The sequence below is a fragment of the Physcomitrium patens genome, chromosome 6 (genome assembly GCF_059467195.1).
Source record: "Physcomitrium patens ecotype Gransden chromosome 6, ASM5946719v1, whole genome shotgun sequence".
Taxonomy (NCBI): domain Eukaryota; kingdom Viridiplantae; phylum Streptophyta; class Bryopsida; order Funariales; family Funariaceae; genus Physcomitrium; species Physcomitrium patens.
In genome coordinates, this window is record NC_143415.1 from 1662169 (window position 1) to 1678359 (window position 16191).

The 16191-nt window shown below is 34.3% G+C and overlaps 1 protein-coding gene across 8 annotated transcripts; it reads left to right on the forward strand.

The window, feature by feature from the left end:
• The first annotated feature begins 12004 nt into the window (after window positions 1-12004).
• LOC112283870 (cytochrome P450 CYP94D108) lies at window positions 12005-15739 on the forward strand. Of its 8 annotated transcripts, none has more exons than XM_024523148.3 (4): window positions 12712-13062; window positions 13206-13294; window positions 13720-15163; window positions 15371-15739. In XM_024523148.3, the coding sequence occupies exons 2-4, from the start codon at window positions 13287-13289 to the stop codon at window positions 15554-15556; spliced, it is 1638 nt and encodes a 545-aa protein (XP_024378916.1). In that variant the 5' UTR covers window positions 12712-13062; window positions 13206-13286; the 3' UTR covers window positions 15557-15739. The 8 variants fall into 8 exon arrangements, with proteins under 8 accessions (XP_073391039.1, XP_090107010.1, XP_024378916.1 ...); XM_024523150.3 differs by having other exon boundaries at window positions 12713-12937; window positions 13203-13294; XM_024523151.3 differs by having other exon boundaries at window positions 12804-12937.
• The last annotated feature ends 452 nt before the right edge of the window (window positions 15740-16191 follow it).

A 16191-nucleotide genomic window follows, 5' to 3' on the forward strand; every position in this document is an offset into this window, starting at 1 on the left:
GGCTGAATTTGCTAGAAACAAATCGTAAGTTTTCTACAGAAAAAATTCCCTTATTCTTGTGCTATGATGCCCACTATTACAAGTTTAAGGACATAGTTCCACCTAAGCAAGCAACTTCAAAATAGAGAAGAGACTAAAAATTGTCCACTTGGTAGACAGCTTTTAACTTCTCACCAACCAAGTGTTGATATGACGGTGGTTGTCAGTAAAACCTAATCTACTCCAATTTAAGTTCGTGTTTCTATTCAAAGAATTTAAATAAATATTGGATGAGTAATATTATTAAGAATATGTGATTAAAGATATAATTACTAATTATTTTTCATTCATCGTAGCGTTGTTAATGTAAATAATACAATATATTCAAAATTCAATAGAATTGCTTTCTTTACAATGAATTCTAAGGCAAGTATAATATTGATTTTGATTCAATGTCTTGTAATTGATACAACCCTCAGTATTTTTTGTCAACTATTTAAAAATACATATTTGTTTACTTGATATATTTCAGAAACCATTTTAGATCAATATTATAATTTAAAACTACTCTTGTTAACGAAGACACCACTAGGCTATTAAAAAATACATCTTTAGCATCCACAATGGAAATGAAAAGAAATAGTAGGAAGGGCTTACAAGAAAAAATCATAAATTAGAATGACTAGCACAAAGTCTTGTTGTCAAGAGTCAAGTTGAGAAAGGTGAAAGGATACGCATCCGATGGCTCTTACACCCTATGAATTAATCTTCTAGAGGTCGCAGTTGAAGTGGGATCTGTCACAAATATCCAGCCAGTATAAGATCTAGACATCTTACAGATGCGCTGCGCCACATTTTGTAAATAACCAAAAAAAAAAAAAAAAAAAAAACTAAATGTGTTCATGCTGGTGGTGTTTTTACAAATAAATAAATAGCAGCAAAGTAACAGTCTGGTCCAGAGAAAATTAATATTTTAGCATACAGTACACAGACCTCAAGACCATCTTCCTCTTAAAATCGGCACCATAATTCCATCGTCCAAGTAACGGAATGTACTTAGTTTGCATGAGGTCTTTCACCATCTCAGGTATATCTTCTTTGTACGTCACATTGTTTTCTGGCAATATCATGTATGACGACGATAGTTCCATCCAGGGACAGGTGAAAAAAGAAGCAATCCTTGCAGGTTTCATTGCCAAAGCCCGTTTCATTAAAAAAACTTGCTCTGAGCAGATACGTCGTGTCTGGTGTTACTGGCGAAGCGTAACAATGCTTGGCATGAGAGTTATTGAAGTATCTCTGGATGATAACTAAGATAAGCATTGTTGGCAGTTTCACCATATCGAACCCCAGCATAATTCTGTTCCGTTTCAATTTATCCAGTGTCCAAATAACGAACCCTCCTGAATCCCTTAAAGGCGACCCCTTTAGCTTAGGCACTGCTCCTTCGCCACCAAGAGGTAGACAGACTCCCAGAAAACCAACAGCTAGCCATGCAGCCGAATCCCGCAGCTGCTATCTTTGCACCGTCCCGTCCGGACTGGTCACCCGAACCCGACCCTCGAAAACATCCACCATGGTATTGCTCAAAGCAAATATCACACTCTTCCCCTCCACTATCCTCTCATAAAACCGCAGCATGAACGCTCTGCACGGAACGCTGTCCACGGTCCGAATCGGCGCCAGCACTACGGACACGCCTACCTGCAGGAAGGCCCGGGACATTCCAAGCAACCCCTCCCCGGTCTTCGTTCCCTTGTCCACTTTGCAAGCTGACAACACAGCTGCATGACCTCTAATGCATCTCACGTCGTTGCCATAATCTCCGGGGTGAGGAACTCCAGGTCAGCGTCACGATTTGACGAGGAGTTGCTTCCAGAAGCTGCTTCGACATCGCATTCACCACTGCGGGACAGGAACAATACACAATTGGGGTACTCGGAGTTCACCTCGCCATGGCTTGCGATGTGACACCAGGAACTCGACTTCATGACTGCTGCGACGTTCTTCAAAGTAGCCTGTTCTCGCGTAAGAGTAACAACTGAGGCTTCATCAAGCCTGGTGGTAGTGGCAATGGGGGTGACCTCCTTTACTGAGTCGTCCAGAGGGTCCTTGGTTATTCCCAACGGTCTAGGATCGGCCACGAGAAGTTTTGGGTTGGTTGATGACGCTGTGGTTGTCGATCTTGTAGCAGTGTATTTGTTCGTAGCCCATCCGAGGGTGCGTCAGGAGGAGGCAGTGCCAATTGGGTGATTCAGGATCAAGTGATTCGCTTTCTTTTCTGCAGATTTGAGTGCTGCGAAGGGGATAAATGACAACCCTTGCAACAGACAGTTTCCACTGTATCCAAAGCTGGAGTGCACCACGACATTACCATGCTATATTACATCATTTCGTGAAATGTTTCTTTTTGGTATGGTAACGGTATATGTGTATGCATTCTGAAAGGGAAACAAGACCATCAACAAGAACTTACCTCATGTGGAATAAAGATGAGTGGCTCCTCTTCGACCAACTGATCATCAAAGGGCTTGATGAGAAGCTGGTATAGTGCGTTTATTTTCTTACTGTCTGGATATGGTAAGTTCCGTAGGTACTTGATATGTTTCTCGAATACAATTTTGGCTTCAAACGGCTGTGTATTCTGGAGGATAAAGTCGGAGTGAGACTCTGTCGACCGTGGCCCGAACTTCCATTGAAACTCCTCCTTCATACATCTAGAATGCTCGTCATCAGTCAGGAGAGTTATGTAGATTTCAAAGCTATCAACAGAAACATGGAGGACAGAGCCGTTGATACCTGTTCGGAGCTTGGCTCCTCCGTTCCAGGGCAATGCAGGACCCATGTGAGCATATGGCCGCGAGTGAGGGTGTATTCAACAGAGGTGACCCTCTGAACATTTGGATTTTGTTGCTTGATTGCATCTACACTAACTGTCATGCCGTATTTTAAAAATTAGCCCGTGCATACTCTTAGTCTACGACAAACGTCTTCCAGTCCATTTTGTCCACGCTGTGATCATTAGAGAGACCATCGCCGATCGTGTCCCTGCACATCAGAAATCATCCAGCTTGTTTGTACAAAAGTGTGACTATGAGTCCAATTCGGTAGCGAATTGGAACAGTATTGAAATGCAGTGCAAAGACTTCATGATGAAGTACCACCTGTGTGAAAAATATTAGGATGCATATAGAGGCCACAGGAGGAATCGAAATGCCTGTGTCAACTCAAAGCCAATTGGTTCATCCATATCTGTACTTGACTGACAGGTACTCCTGAGCAGATCCAAGTCCAGCTCTTGGAATCCTTCTCTAAAAATTACCCGCATTATTTTCAGAGTCTAATTTTAGTAGGCGTAAAGGGACTGCACACCGGCTCACGAAATATTCACATGAATCAAGCTCACAGTTGATATCGCACATGAATTCTGCACACAAGATGCTATGAGTGGGAGGTATTGTGAGAAATGCAGTAGGTCATCCACGTTAACCAATTCTAGAGTCACCAAAACAGTTCACCTTGCAAGCCTTCGGACGTAACACAAGAGTTTACAGACCACAACTTCGCCCCTTTTGTCATGTATTACACGAGGCACACAAAGGTAATATGAATATCAGATATTGTTCAAATCAACTCGTCCTAGACGACTTTCATCAATTACAGATAACCTAATTCCGATTTGTCCTAGTGATTATGGTAACTACACTTAGAACCAGAGACCCATATATATACACCTCTCTCAACCATTGTATTTTAATGGCTTTATTTAATTTTTTGTCAATACTCATTTGCTTTTGCAATTAATTTCAACATGGTATCAGAGCATCTGTTCTAAGCAGCTTTTCTTTAATCCTCACCTCAGTTTTTTTTTACCTCTTATCTCTTTGCTTCAATTTAGCATATTTATTTTATTATGGAGTCTTCTCTCACATGCAGGGAGATCTCAGAGGCTACCAAACTCCAGGGTGCTTCCAATTATGCTATTTGGTCCTGCACGATTAGAACACTCTTGTAAGAGGAGAAACTGTGGCATACAGTTGCACCGGATACAACCATTGGAACCTCGTCCACAGCTTACTTTGCAAAGTCCATTCCAACAATGCTGCCATCCACTTTAATCAACCCTAGTCTTGAAGATCAGCTATACAAAGCAATCCACATCATAATATCAGCGATAAAAGACTCAATCCTTGCATCATGAATATTAATGACCAAAAAAAATAAGGCTCACACTGAAAAATCTTTACAAGTCCACTTTAATGAACCAATGTTTGTCAATTAAAACATAGCTTTATTAACTTAAAATGACAAAGAAAACAAGCATTGAATCTCACCTTAGTACTATTAGCTCTCTATTGAATCAATTTGTGAATATTAATATTGGAATTCTAAATGAGGAACTAGTTGATAAAGTTTTGACTAGTCTACTAACTAGGATGTTTTTAGACAACTTATTTTGTAAAGAAAAGTCTCCTACATACAAAGAACTCAAAAGCATGATTTTGCAAGAAGAAGACATTTGTCAACAAAACAATGAATGTGACAACAACAAAGAGGCCCTTACTATGTAATATGAAGTTTTGTTTATATAAAATAAGATTACAATAATAATTTTTGCCATTTAGGACACTTTTTTAGATGGTCTTGTAATTGTGGGTTTTCAAACAATAAGAGAAGTTATAACTCTATCTTACAAAAATGAGTCTCCTATGCCAATTCTAGATCTCAACTCCAAGGCTATAAATTTGCTCAAATATTTTGCTAAAAATTGTATTAAAAAAAATAAAAAAAATCAATCTATAGTGTATTAGAAATGTGGCAATTCTTATCATTGGATAAATAAATGTAAACTTTGCATTATCAAAAAAAATAATTATGAATTCTAACTGAATTTAAGTACAAATGCATCTAAGTAGTATCTAATTCATTCTACAAATATTATTGATACAACATAAACAAAGAACAAATTGGCATCAATAAAAAATATGGCATTAGCAAAAGTTTTTGAGGTTTGCACAACTAAAGTTATAATTGTATTTGTAGAATTTTCAAAATTTTTATTTTTAGAAAGTATTAAAAATATTCCATTTTAAAATCTAATTTGACCTCAACAACCATACTACTACAACTAATCTATTTAGATCCCTGTAGCTTGTTTCTTTACTATATCTCATGTTTTTATTATGTTCTATCTTTTTTTTAACAACTTCAGCCAACACTCTTGGATTTATTTTTTGAATAAAAAGACTAAAACATTTAGTACATTTAGAATCTTTTGAAACATGGTAAAAAAAGCAACCAAATAAAAAATATCTTGTTTTAGAATTAATTACATAAGAAAATATCAATTTAGATAATTCACAACATATTGAAAAGAAGAAGAAATTCAATGTCAGCTCACATTAGCCTATGTTTCCTACAAAAATAAAATCTTGAAATGCAAGAATAGATACCTTTGCAAGACTATAAGAAGCTCTCTATTTGACTTCAATTTGTTTGCTTATCTATAGAAAAAAGTAGTGCAAATGGTAAATTAAATTTTCAATGGAGTACCTCATTGAATCCTATATTATATTACATATTTTAAACTCTACTCTAAACAAGTACCAAATCACTTACACTTATAAGTAATTGGTTGCATTTTTTTCTTTTATTTTCTTATTTATAATATTAAAAAACTCTAATTAAAGGTGAATAAGATGATTATAGTGGTCTAAAATGATCAATTGAAAGCATATAGATGCTTTAATAAATTTGCCAAGAAGATTGTAATTTCTAGAATTATATAATTTTTAAAATTTTAATTTGGTATTTTCAACCAATAATAATATTCTTCATATCTTTTTTGATACTAATATCCTTACTCTAAATATGTCACAAACTACTACTTTATTATACAAACCTATTATATTAGATCTCTTAAAATTTTCTATAACCACAAAATTTGACTTTCTATCTATGTTAGTGAACTCAAAAAAACTTTCAAAATCCAATGTTGAACCACTATGCATTGTATCAATAGACCTCATTATTTCACAATATTTATAGCACTTCTAATACCAAAATATTCATCTGGATAACTATGTAATTCAAGTCATATCATAAGACTTTAATCTTTGTCTTTCAAAGCATATTATACCAATACATAGAAATAAAATAAGTATAAACAAAGCTTTAGCTGATCTAGAATAAAAAGCGGCAATGTATGATGAGCTACAATCCATAGTAAAAAATCAAACTTAGGATCTATCTAACTTACATATTGAAGACCTATCTTCAAAACTAGACAAATTATAAATAATCAATCTTTCCAAAAAAAAGACCCACATGTGGCTTAATATTTTGACCAATGCTTTGGCATTGATTTTAAAGAATTTTTTATTCATGTTATTAAGTCGTCAGAAATTCAAACTTTAGTAGCTTTATTGCCTCACAAAAGACATCAAATTCATCATCTAGATATTAAGAAATCATTTCTTTACTAATTTCTTAAAAAAGAAGTATATATGCATCAATTATCTAATTTTATTAAACAAAGAAAAGAACATCTAATATGTAAATTAAATTTTTTTCTATAATATTTGCAACAAAGCCTATGTATATGGTATAAGCATATAGATGCTTATTTCAAATTCCTTAAAATGACTAGCAACACAAATAACTACAATTTCTACTACATTAGAGAAGATGACAATAAGATCATCTTTTTTATCTATATAAATGATTTTTTTATTATATATATAACTATTTGATTAATATCAAATTTATCAAAAATATTTAAAACAATCACAATAACAAACTCACAAAATTTTACATATAAATTTGCTATAATATTCACACAATACTCAAATTTGTAAACCTCTTTTTATTTCCAAAAATCCTAAACTATTGAATACATAAGACTTTGAAAAGCCCTCAAAAACTCAATATGAATTTAAATTACTTGAAATAAATGTCCAAAAAATCCTTCTAAAGTCTTCTTGTTAATTACTTTCTTCAATTAGCAAAAAAATCCTAAAATTACCATAGATGTATAGTTTTATATCATAGGATTTGATTTTGACCTTAATTCATTATTTGTCTTCTTTAAGTATTAATTTTTAGTATTTTGAGATAAATTTTACTAAAACCTATTTTAAACTCTTTCTTAAAAATAAAAATATCTATTATTTATCTCATCTACTTTGATTTGTTTCATTTATGCTCTTAAAAAGTAATTAAAAGTCTCTTTTATGAAAAGGCAACATTAGCATTTATTAATTTTTATTACTTCTTTATTTATTATCTATATTTTAAAAATAATTTACTAAAATATTTTATTTAAGCTCCTCCATAATATAATATTTCTTTTATTCTTTCATCTAAATGTCATATTATTATACAACAATGCTATGGATATGCTTAACAAATTTAGCATAGAAATTTTAAGGACAAAACATGTACCTTTATCTTCAAACTAATTATTGTTGTCTTATATGAAATTGCCTCCAATTGGCTTTTACAACAATATTAAAAATTTGATAAATTAATTTTTCTAATTAATATTCCTCTAGACCTTGCTTATATAATTATTTCAATATCTTACTTCATGTATTATCTCTAATGATCATATCTCAAAATAATCTATTATAACTTATGTTATGTTGAAAAGATAGTTGATTATGGCCTTTCATTTAAGTCTAGCTAATAATACAATATCAAAGGTCATATAAATGCCAACTAGGCTATTTGCTTGAAAACCAAAAGATCTATAAGTAGATAATGTTTATGGACATCCAAAGCCATAATAACTTGGCAAAGTAAACAACAAAAAATAATCACTAAATCTACTATAGAATCCAAATACATGAGCCTATTAATTGGAGCCTCCAAAGTTTTTTGGATAAGTTGTGTTAGGAAATAAATGTGCTACAACCTTGAACCCATCCTCTTTCTTTAGTTACTACCAACAAACACATTTAAGAAATTTTAAAGCTTAATACCTTAACTATTTATTGTGATAATCAATCAACCATCAAATTAGTAAAAACCTTGTATTTCATACTAGAACTAAACATATCAAAGTATATCATTACTTCGTGAAATAGAAGGTAGAATCTAAAAAAATAAAATAAAATAATATTTTGATAAATATTGAATCCTTTAATATATTTACAATAAACTTGCCTATAAATAAATACAAGCTTCACAAGTTAAAATTTGGCCTTACTAATATTTCATTTTTCTTTGCCTAATTATAATCTACCTTTCTCATAAGCCAAAGCTTCTTTATAATTTTTAAAACTCTAAAATTCAACATCTAAGAATTTTTTTTTACCTCTTCTTACATTATTTCCACTCCATATAAATCCTTAGCCAAAACCCTCTTTTGATAGTATATTATTTATTTGGCATTACCTTAACACTCTCTCCAATTATTTGATTGTTTGCCAAAACCCTGTTTTTACTAAAGTAATTGTCACTACAATATCCATATACCTACATCTTCTTCTTCTCTTCTTATCAATTCAATTTGCATGCAATTCTTTTACTTACAACATAACATCTCCAATTCAACCAAGTCAAGTAAACCAACAATAATTTGCTTCAACAGTATTATAACCAAATGTAAAGCTAATAGCATGGTGCTGACCTTCAAATGAGACAAAATTGGTTACTATTCTATCAATACAAAAGAAAGTTAAAATTCAATAATAAATAGACAACAAAAAAGACTAAAAATTATCAATTTTTCATAGCAATGCATTCTTCTAAGATTGATCCCAAGAGATTATTTCACGTGTTTTTTTTTTTTTTTTTTTTTTTTTTAATATCATCATCTAAATGAAATTCCTTACTATTAACCATGTACTCAATTGCTTGAGAATATATCAAATTATATGTATAATAAAATGCAGTTTGCACCATATGCATTCAAAGCAAGATTATTACAATCAAGACTTGAAAAGTGGTGTTGAAATCAACTTATCTTTGATGACTTTCATCCATTACAAATAACCTAATTTTGATTGATTTCAGTGATTATAGTAACCATACGTAGAATTAGAAACTTGTATATATACACCACTTTCAACTATTGTATTTTAATGGCTTTATTTTATTTTATTTATCAATATACAACTGCTTCTGCAATTAATTTCCACATCCATAAGGAACTCTAGATGTCTTATGCCCTTTATTATTGCAACATCTTTCAAAGTTGCAAGTGCAACTTATACTTAACAAAAACTAGTAGCATCCATGGAAAATCATCCTTGGCACAAATCTATTTTAGGTCTTTGAATTTTTTTGAAATCTTTTAGGCAATAACTTTCATTATGCAATTTTCAAACTTTTTGGTTTGTTTACATGTCACATAATTCAGAATGTTATAATTCCCATCATAACACATGTAATCAAAAAGTTAGAGACATCCTTAAAAATACTTGAAAAAGAGTTTTTTATCTAAAGATCACAAATACTATGTTAAAATCAATTGTATCATAATTTTGTTGAGGTAAGAGAGGCAGTTCAAACTAGTGGTGATTTTTCACAAGCATATTACATATGTGGCATAGCCTTAAAAATTGCAAATAAACTCTAGATGTCTTTACAATTATAAGAATTGGGCATATTGTATAATCAAAATTCAAGCTCTTTAAAAGGATGGAATATAATTTAATAATCATTTATCAACCTCGCCTTAACTTCAATGATGGATTACATGTAAGTTTACAACCACTATCTTGCAATTAACTTGCAATTACCAATAATAAGTAAAATATATTATTAATTTCTTGCAGCTCAGTCTATCGAAATTGGAGTCTTCAAAAAGCATTTGTACATTGCATTTATTATGAAATATTGTAAAGCTTGTGTAGAATAGGTTCCATGATGGCTTTGTACAAGTTGAGAACTTCTCATACCCTTCTATTAGAATGAGGTGTCTCAATTTATTATGATAATATTAAATTGCAACAAAAATAATTATAATTATATATAAATTAGATCAAAATATGCACTTACTTAAATATAAATGTAATTTACTTTTAACTTTTAATAATAATAAAAAAATTGGATTAGAAAATTATATTTAATAATTTTGATTGTTAAAAAATATAACAATTGATATAATGCAATAAAATATATTGTAAAAAAGAGTCCTTAGCTTCTTATAGGTTTTTATTGATGCATTCATAAAACCATGTAAGATCATTTGAATTAAAAGTCTTTTAGTTTTTTTCATAAAAAAACAAAATTTCAAACTAATATCTTTTTTTATTATTCTAATATATTCATAAAATCAAATTTTCTTAATCTTGTAATTTTTAAACTTATATGGTTTGAGTTATATAAGTCCAATAATATATTGGTCATGGCAAAATAACTAAAAATTAAAATTCAAAGATATAAAATAAAAAAAATAAATATTAAAATATAAATCTTAAATTTATGGATGTTAAAGTATTTAGAAATAAGGTAAAAAAAATTTAAATATTTATAATCTATTGTATACTATTATAGACTTCAACTAAGAAGATTATGATGTAAATACTTTTAAAAAGATAATATTTTAGAGTTTTATTTAATAAATAAATAAAAACGAGAATAAATCCATACACATTTATCAAAGGTGGTTGTATAATTTAACTATGAGGAGTGCAACATCTATTTGGACTAGTATACAAGTTATTACAAACTAATTTAAAAGTATCACGAGATTGATTTTTTTTTTTTTTTTTTTTTTTTCTATATATTTAAAGGAGCAACTGCATTCATTCGACATTCAAAATAATTAAAAAAAAACTAGTAATTTTATTTTTTAAGAAAATGGATTGATTGTTAAAATTCTATAAAGGTTATCAATTTTTTTTTAATAATTTATATTTATTAATTACTACTAATTTTAGGACTATTATAACAATTTGGATATTTAAAGGTTTTAACAATTTTGACCTCAGGAATGGTTGCAACCTTATCAAAATTAAAGAAGTATATCAATAGAAGACAATACTTTCTACAAAGTATAGATTCTTTTTACAAAATATTATGTAATTTAGATTTACAGATTCTTCTACAATCTATTAATATATAATGAATGAAACTTTTTAAAATTCTTTTATAATTTTTTATACTTAGTCAAAAAATTCCAAGTTTTAAGCTAATGGTTCATATTGCTCTTCAATTGTAAATCTTAAATAATTTACATCTTGATTGAATCAATACACTTTCATTTTAAACTTTTTTATGTTAGTCAATTTCAATCTTGTCATATATATATATATATGAAAAAGTATTAAAATGATCCACCCATTTACTAAATCAACCCACCTTATTGTGGAAAATGAGAGAGAAGAAGGGAGGTCAAAATGAAAGTTGGAAATAGGGGAATTGGGGGTTGGGATGAAGAAGGTTGACAACACAAGGAACATGGGCTGGAAACAAGGGGGGTTGGGATGAGGGCTATGATTATAATGTTGATCCATTTTTCTAATGATAGATATTATAGGGCAAGTCAATTTAGTAAATAGGTGGGTGATTTTCACATTTCCGTATATATATATATATATATATATATATATAATCATTTGGATGCCTTCTTTGTTTATTTGTTTGTTTGTTAGTTAGTTAGTTTTTTTTTTTTTTTTTTTGAATCTTCATTTCTTTTCTTTTGAATGTGTGTATGTGTGTTAGTTTTGTAGTCATTCACCTGTTTTTGGAAACACAGACAATGCATTCACTGTGTTGTGCACGATGCGAAGCGTTTGTTCAGGGGCCATGTGAGCTCAGAGAGAAGGTGGATCCCCAACTCCGGAGCTTCATCGACGTCGACAGCCGTTGAGTCTGCTTCCCTGTTGCTCACCTCGCTAATATATCACACCGTCAGCTTTGACTGATGCTGCAGCATACCCCACTCGAATCCCTCCCACCCATACTCTCTCACACACAAGTCTCGTGTCTTATCCTTCCTTCCACATAACCTTGTCTCAACTCTTGTGACTGATGATGTTAACAGCCTCCATCGATAAGCATCAGCCTTGACCAGGTTCTGTTTTCTTCTTGTCACAGACCTGCCACGAGAAAACCAGACTTCGAGACTCCGAGTTTTCAGAGCCCCTCAAAGCCAAGTCTGGGTGATCACCGAAAAGACGAAGGGATGTGGGGAATAAGCGGAGAAGATGCCCTAGCAATGTCGAATGATCCTCCGCAAGTACTACAGGAAGTAATAGTGTCTTACGAGGAGTGTAGAAAGCAGTGTGCAACACAGACACAGACTCAACAATTAGACGTTCAGCAAACTTCCTTGATCCTACAATGCGGACCTACATAATTCATGGAAAAATGTTCCAGGTAGCGGTGTACTTCAATAAGTAGGGGTAAGGAAAAGCAAGAGCAAAAGCAAACTTGAAACACGTTGAGGATAAGGAAAATTGAGTTTCTCCCGGCTCCAAGCATTGACGGAGGACTAAAAGTTGCCTCGGAAAACCTGAAGGTATATTTGCTTAGCCCTTTAGCCGTGTCGAACCTTCGCTATTTAGCTATTGGGTACTGATAAAGAGGTGTTAAATTTTCCTCATCCACCTTTGTTTTGTACCTTTGTGTTCCTTTTGTGTACCTTTTGTGGATGGGCATGGGTCCCATTCACTTTGGACGACAAAAGCGGCTGATTCATAACCGAAGAGTCGCTGCAAGGCGGAAGATCCACCAACCTCGAGGTTAAAGGCGCGCCAGGAAACCTCCTAGTTTTCAAATTTGAGCCCAACTTAGCGAATACCTTAGAAGTTCCCAAAATTCGGCAGTGGACTTAGACAATGGTAGGATTAAATTTATGAACTCACGCATGAGACACATGTACCATAGATTGTGTGTAAGAACCAAGTTGAACTGTACATTTCAGAAGTGTACTGTTAGTGATGTGGAGCTTGTCAAACAGCGAAGAAAGTGGGTTTGAAAGAGGAAGTGACAAACCCTAAATCAGGTCAGTTCAATCTCCAGCCATCACTGCAATCAGTCGCACTCCCGTTCCAACTGCACTCAACCACACTCAATCCTCGGCACCTATTGGAAGAATGCACCGAAGCATGACATCAGCTCCTTTGTAGGGTTCGTGATTACTGACTCTTACATAGTCTTCTTGTGTGCAAGCGGTACTTGGATGGAACAGAGAGAGCTTAGGTGTGCACATTTACCCGCAAAATTAGTTTGCTATGTCCTGTAATAGAGTTTATTTTATTCCTTTTCAGCAGGTGCGATTTGGATTTACTTTACTTGGGGTTGGGTGTTCGGTGAGTTACGGAGAATCCAAGGCGACGTATCATCCACTGTGAATGAGTTTGTGAGACTTCTGTTCCGTGTCTACTATACATGTCGGCTTTGGGATGCTCATCTTCGGCTGTTCTAATCCTTTACTCTTCTTCGGTGAACTTCTCAAGTCGTAAACCTGTGGTCGTTGTTGCTAGAGCAGGTCGTTCTACGGTTTTCTCTTTGGGTTGTGAAATACCCATACTGGCCTCCATTCACTGTATCCCACCTCAATTGTATTGTACTTCTTCCAATTTTTCATGATGAACGACCTCGAAAGCTTTGGATTTATCAGAGTCTTCCTGCAATCATCTTACTTCGGGCTACAATTCTAGACGTCTAGTTGCTAGTATGCATCTTGTAGTGATGGTTCTAGCGGCCACATTAGTCAAGTTTAGAAATGCTCACAAGCTTATTGACGAATTGTCTCATACACGAGGAATTTGCCATGATGGACAGAGAATTGGTTACCTTGCTCTACACCGCCGGTATACTCTTGGTGGTGACTCTGTGGTGCATTTGGTACCACCACCCCAAATATGGCAAAAACAGGGGTCCGAAGGTTTACCCCTTGCTTGGTAGCTACTTATCTCTACTGCACAACAAAAGTCGTATCTTAGACTGGATGGTGGATTTGATACGGGACTCGCCAACCATGACCGTTCGGACCGTGCGTCCGGGGGGCAGGCAGTTTCACATCACAGCAAATCCCGCGAATGTGGAGCACATTTTGAAGACCAATTTTGAGAATTATCCGAAGGGTGAGAATTCCTACGCGAATCTGCATGATTTGCTGGGAAATGGTATCTTCAATATTGATGGGAAGAGTTGGAAGCTGCAACGCAAAGTTGCGAGCCATGAATTCACGACCCAGTCATTGAAGAACTTCATGGTGGGTGCGGTGCACGATGAGCTGCGTGGGCGCTTCATCCCAGTTCTTCAGGAGTGTTGCAACACGGGTAGGACTGTCGATTTACAAGACCTCCTTGCCCGGTTCACTTTTGACACAATTTGTAAGCTTGGCTTTGGTGTGGATCCTGCATGCCTGGATTTGTGTTTTCCTTCAGTGAGGTTTGCCAATGCTTTCGACACAGCGACCTCGATCACCGCCAACCGATTTATCACCTTCGCGTCCGTTTGGAAGACAATGCGCGCTCTCAATGTCGGCTCTGAGAAGAAGCTCAGAGCAGCAGTTGCTGATATCGATGACTTTGCAATGTTTGTCATTCAAAACCGCAGGAAGCAAGTTGCTGGGCAATCCAATCGCCAAACTGACAATAGCTCCGATGCTGATGATGCTGCACATCTGGATTTGCTGTCGAGATTCATGGGCCTCACTGCTGCAGACCAGGACAGGAGGGATTTTGACACTCAAGACCCTTCTTGTGATCAGAATGAAGGTCCACAACTTGGCTATTCTGATGAGTTTCTCCGTGATATTGTGATAAGTTTTATCCTTGCTGGACGCGACACTTCCACCTCAAGTCTCACTTGGTTCTTTTGGAACCTCGAGCATCATCGCCAGGTTGAGGATGCAATTTGCAAGGAAGTATCTGAAATCCTGAAGAATCGTTTAGTTGAAGACAAGGATCATAACAAACATGTTCCAACTAGTTTTTTCTCATTTGAGGAGCTCAAGAAAATGCACTACTTGCATGCAGCAGTGAGTGAATCTTTGCGACTCTACCCACCAGTGCCGATTGAAATGAAGCTGGCGCATAGTTCTGATGAGTGGCCGGATGGGACGAGAATTGATCCAAATTCAACAATCATATATCATCCTTACGCCATGGGACGAATGGAGCGAATTTGGGGACCAGATTGCATGAAATTCAAGCCTGAGCGATGGCTCAAGGATGGCGTCTTTGTGCAAGAGAGCCCCTACAAGCATGCTGTCTTTCAGGTAATTGGAGATTGTGTGGGTGACAATTTTGCTACTTGTATGACACCTTTTCTTCTTTCTGAAGATGCCATAACCAGTGATATTTTTATGCTTCAATGGGTAGCAAGGGAGGTAACCAAGCATGTGGAAATGCCTTCTTTTTTGATACGGATAATTATAGTAATGATTCATTCATGTGGGAAACTGTTTGTTGCTGTGTAATCTCAGGCTGGTCCGCGCATGTGCTTGGGGAGGGAGTTGGCCTTGATGCAAATAAAGATGGTAGTCGCGGTTTTGTTGCAGAGGTTCAGGTTTTCTTCTCAGAAAGGTTTTACTCCTGAGTATGACTTGAATCTCACCTTGCCCATGAAAAATGGTTTTCCTGTAAGTGTACAGTCGAAGGTCCCTATGTAAATGTAGATTTTTGGCTAGGATTCTGTCAAGAAAAAATGCTTGTTTCTGGTGCTACTTAGGATTCTATTTGCAAGTGAGTTCGCCATGCACCATGAGCTTGGGCATTTTCGTTGTTATTTGCTTACTAAAGGTGAGCTTCACGTACACCATTGAAATGACTGAAGGAGGGGAAAAGATTAAACATATCGTGCAAGTAGCAATGGAGAAGTTGCACGTCAATCTCAAATGACATCCAGGTCTGGTTGTTTCTATTCAATCAAGTCCTACCCTTGAAATATCAACTGACATGTGATGAATTTTTGCACTGCGTTTTTTTGACAAATAATCAATTTCAATCCCTGATTTCGAGGGCGAATCTTCTTTTTTTCTTTTTCCTTTTTGTTGAATCATATCTTCTAAAATCTCAAAGAAATAAAATTGTGGATAGATGAACTCCCACCATTTAAGTCGTACCATTTTAGTTATCATCGAAAACTGTTTCTTCCAATGTTATTCCATGGAACAAGCATAGTAGATCATGAGTATCAGCTTTCCAAATCATGAATCAAATCAAACCAGTTGAAGCTGCTTGTATGCTTCTATACAAATGCATTTTTTTTAGTTCAAATCCACAAACCAAAAAAATAATTTAATTT

Coding starts and splice junctions, on each gene's coding strand:
- LOC112283870 (XM_073534936.2), top strand. CDS start 13,661: ATGCTCACAAGCTTATTGACGAATTGTCTCATACACGAGGAATTTGCC. Junction 15,164..15,370: donor ACAAGCATGCTGTCTTTCAG/GTAATTGGAGAT, acceptor GTGTAATCTCAG/GCTGGTCCGCGCATGTGCTT.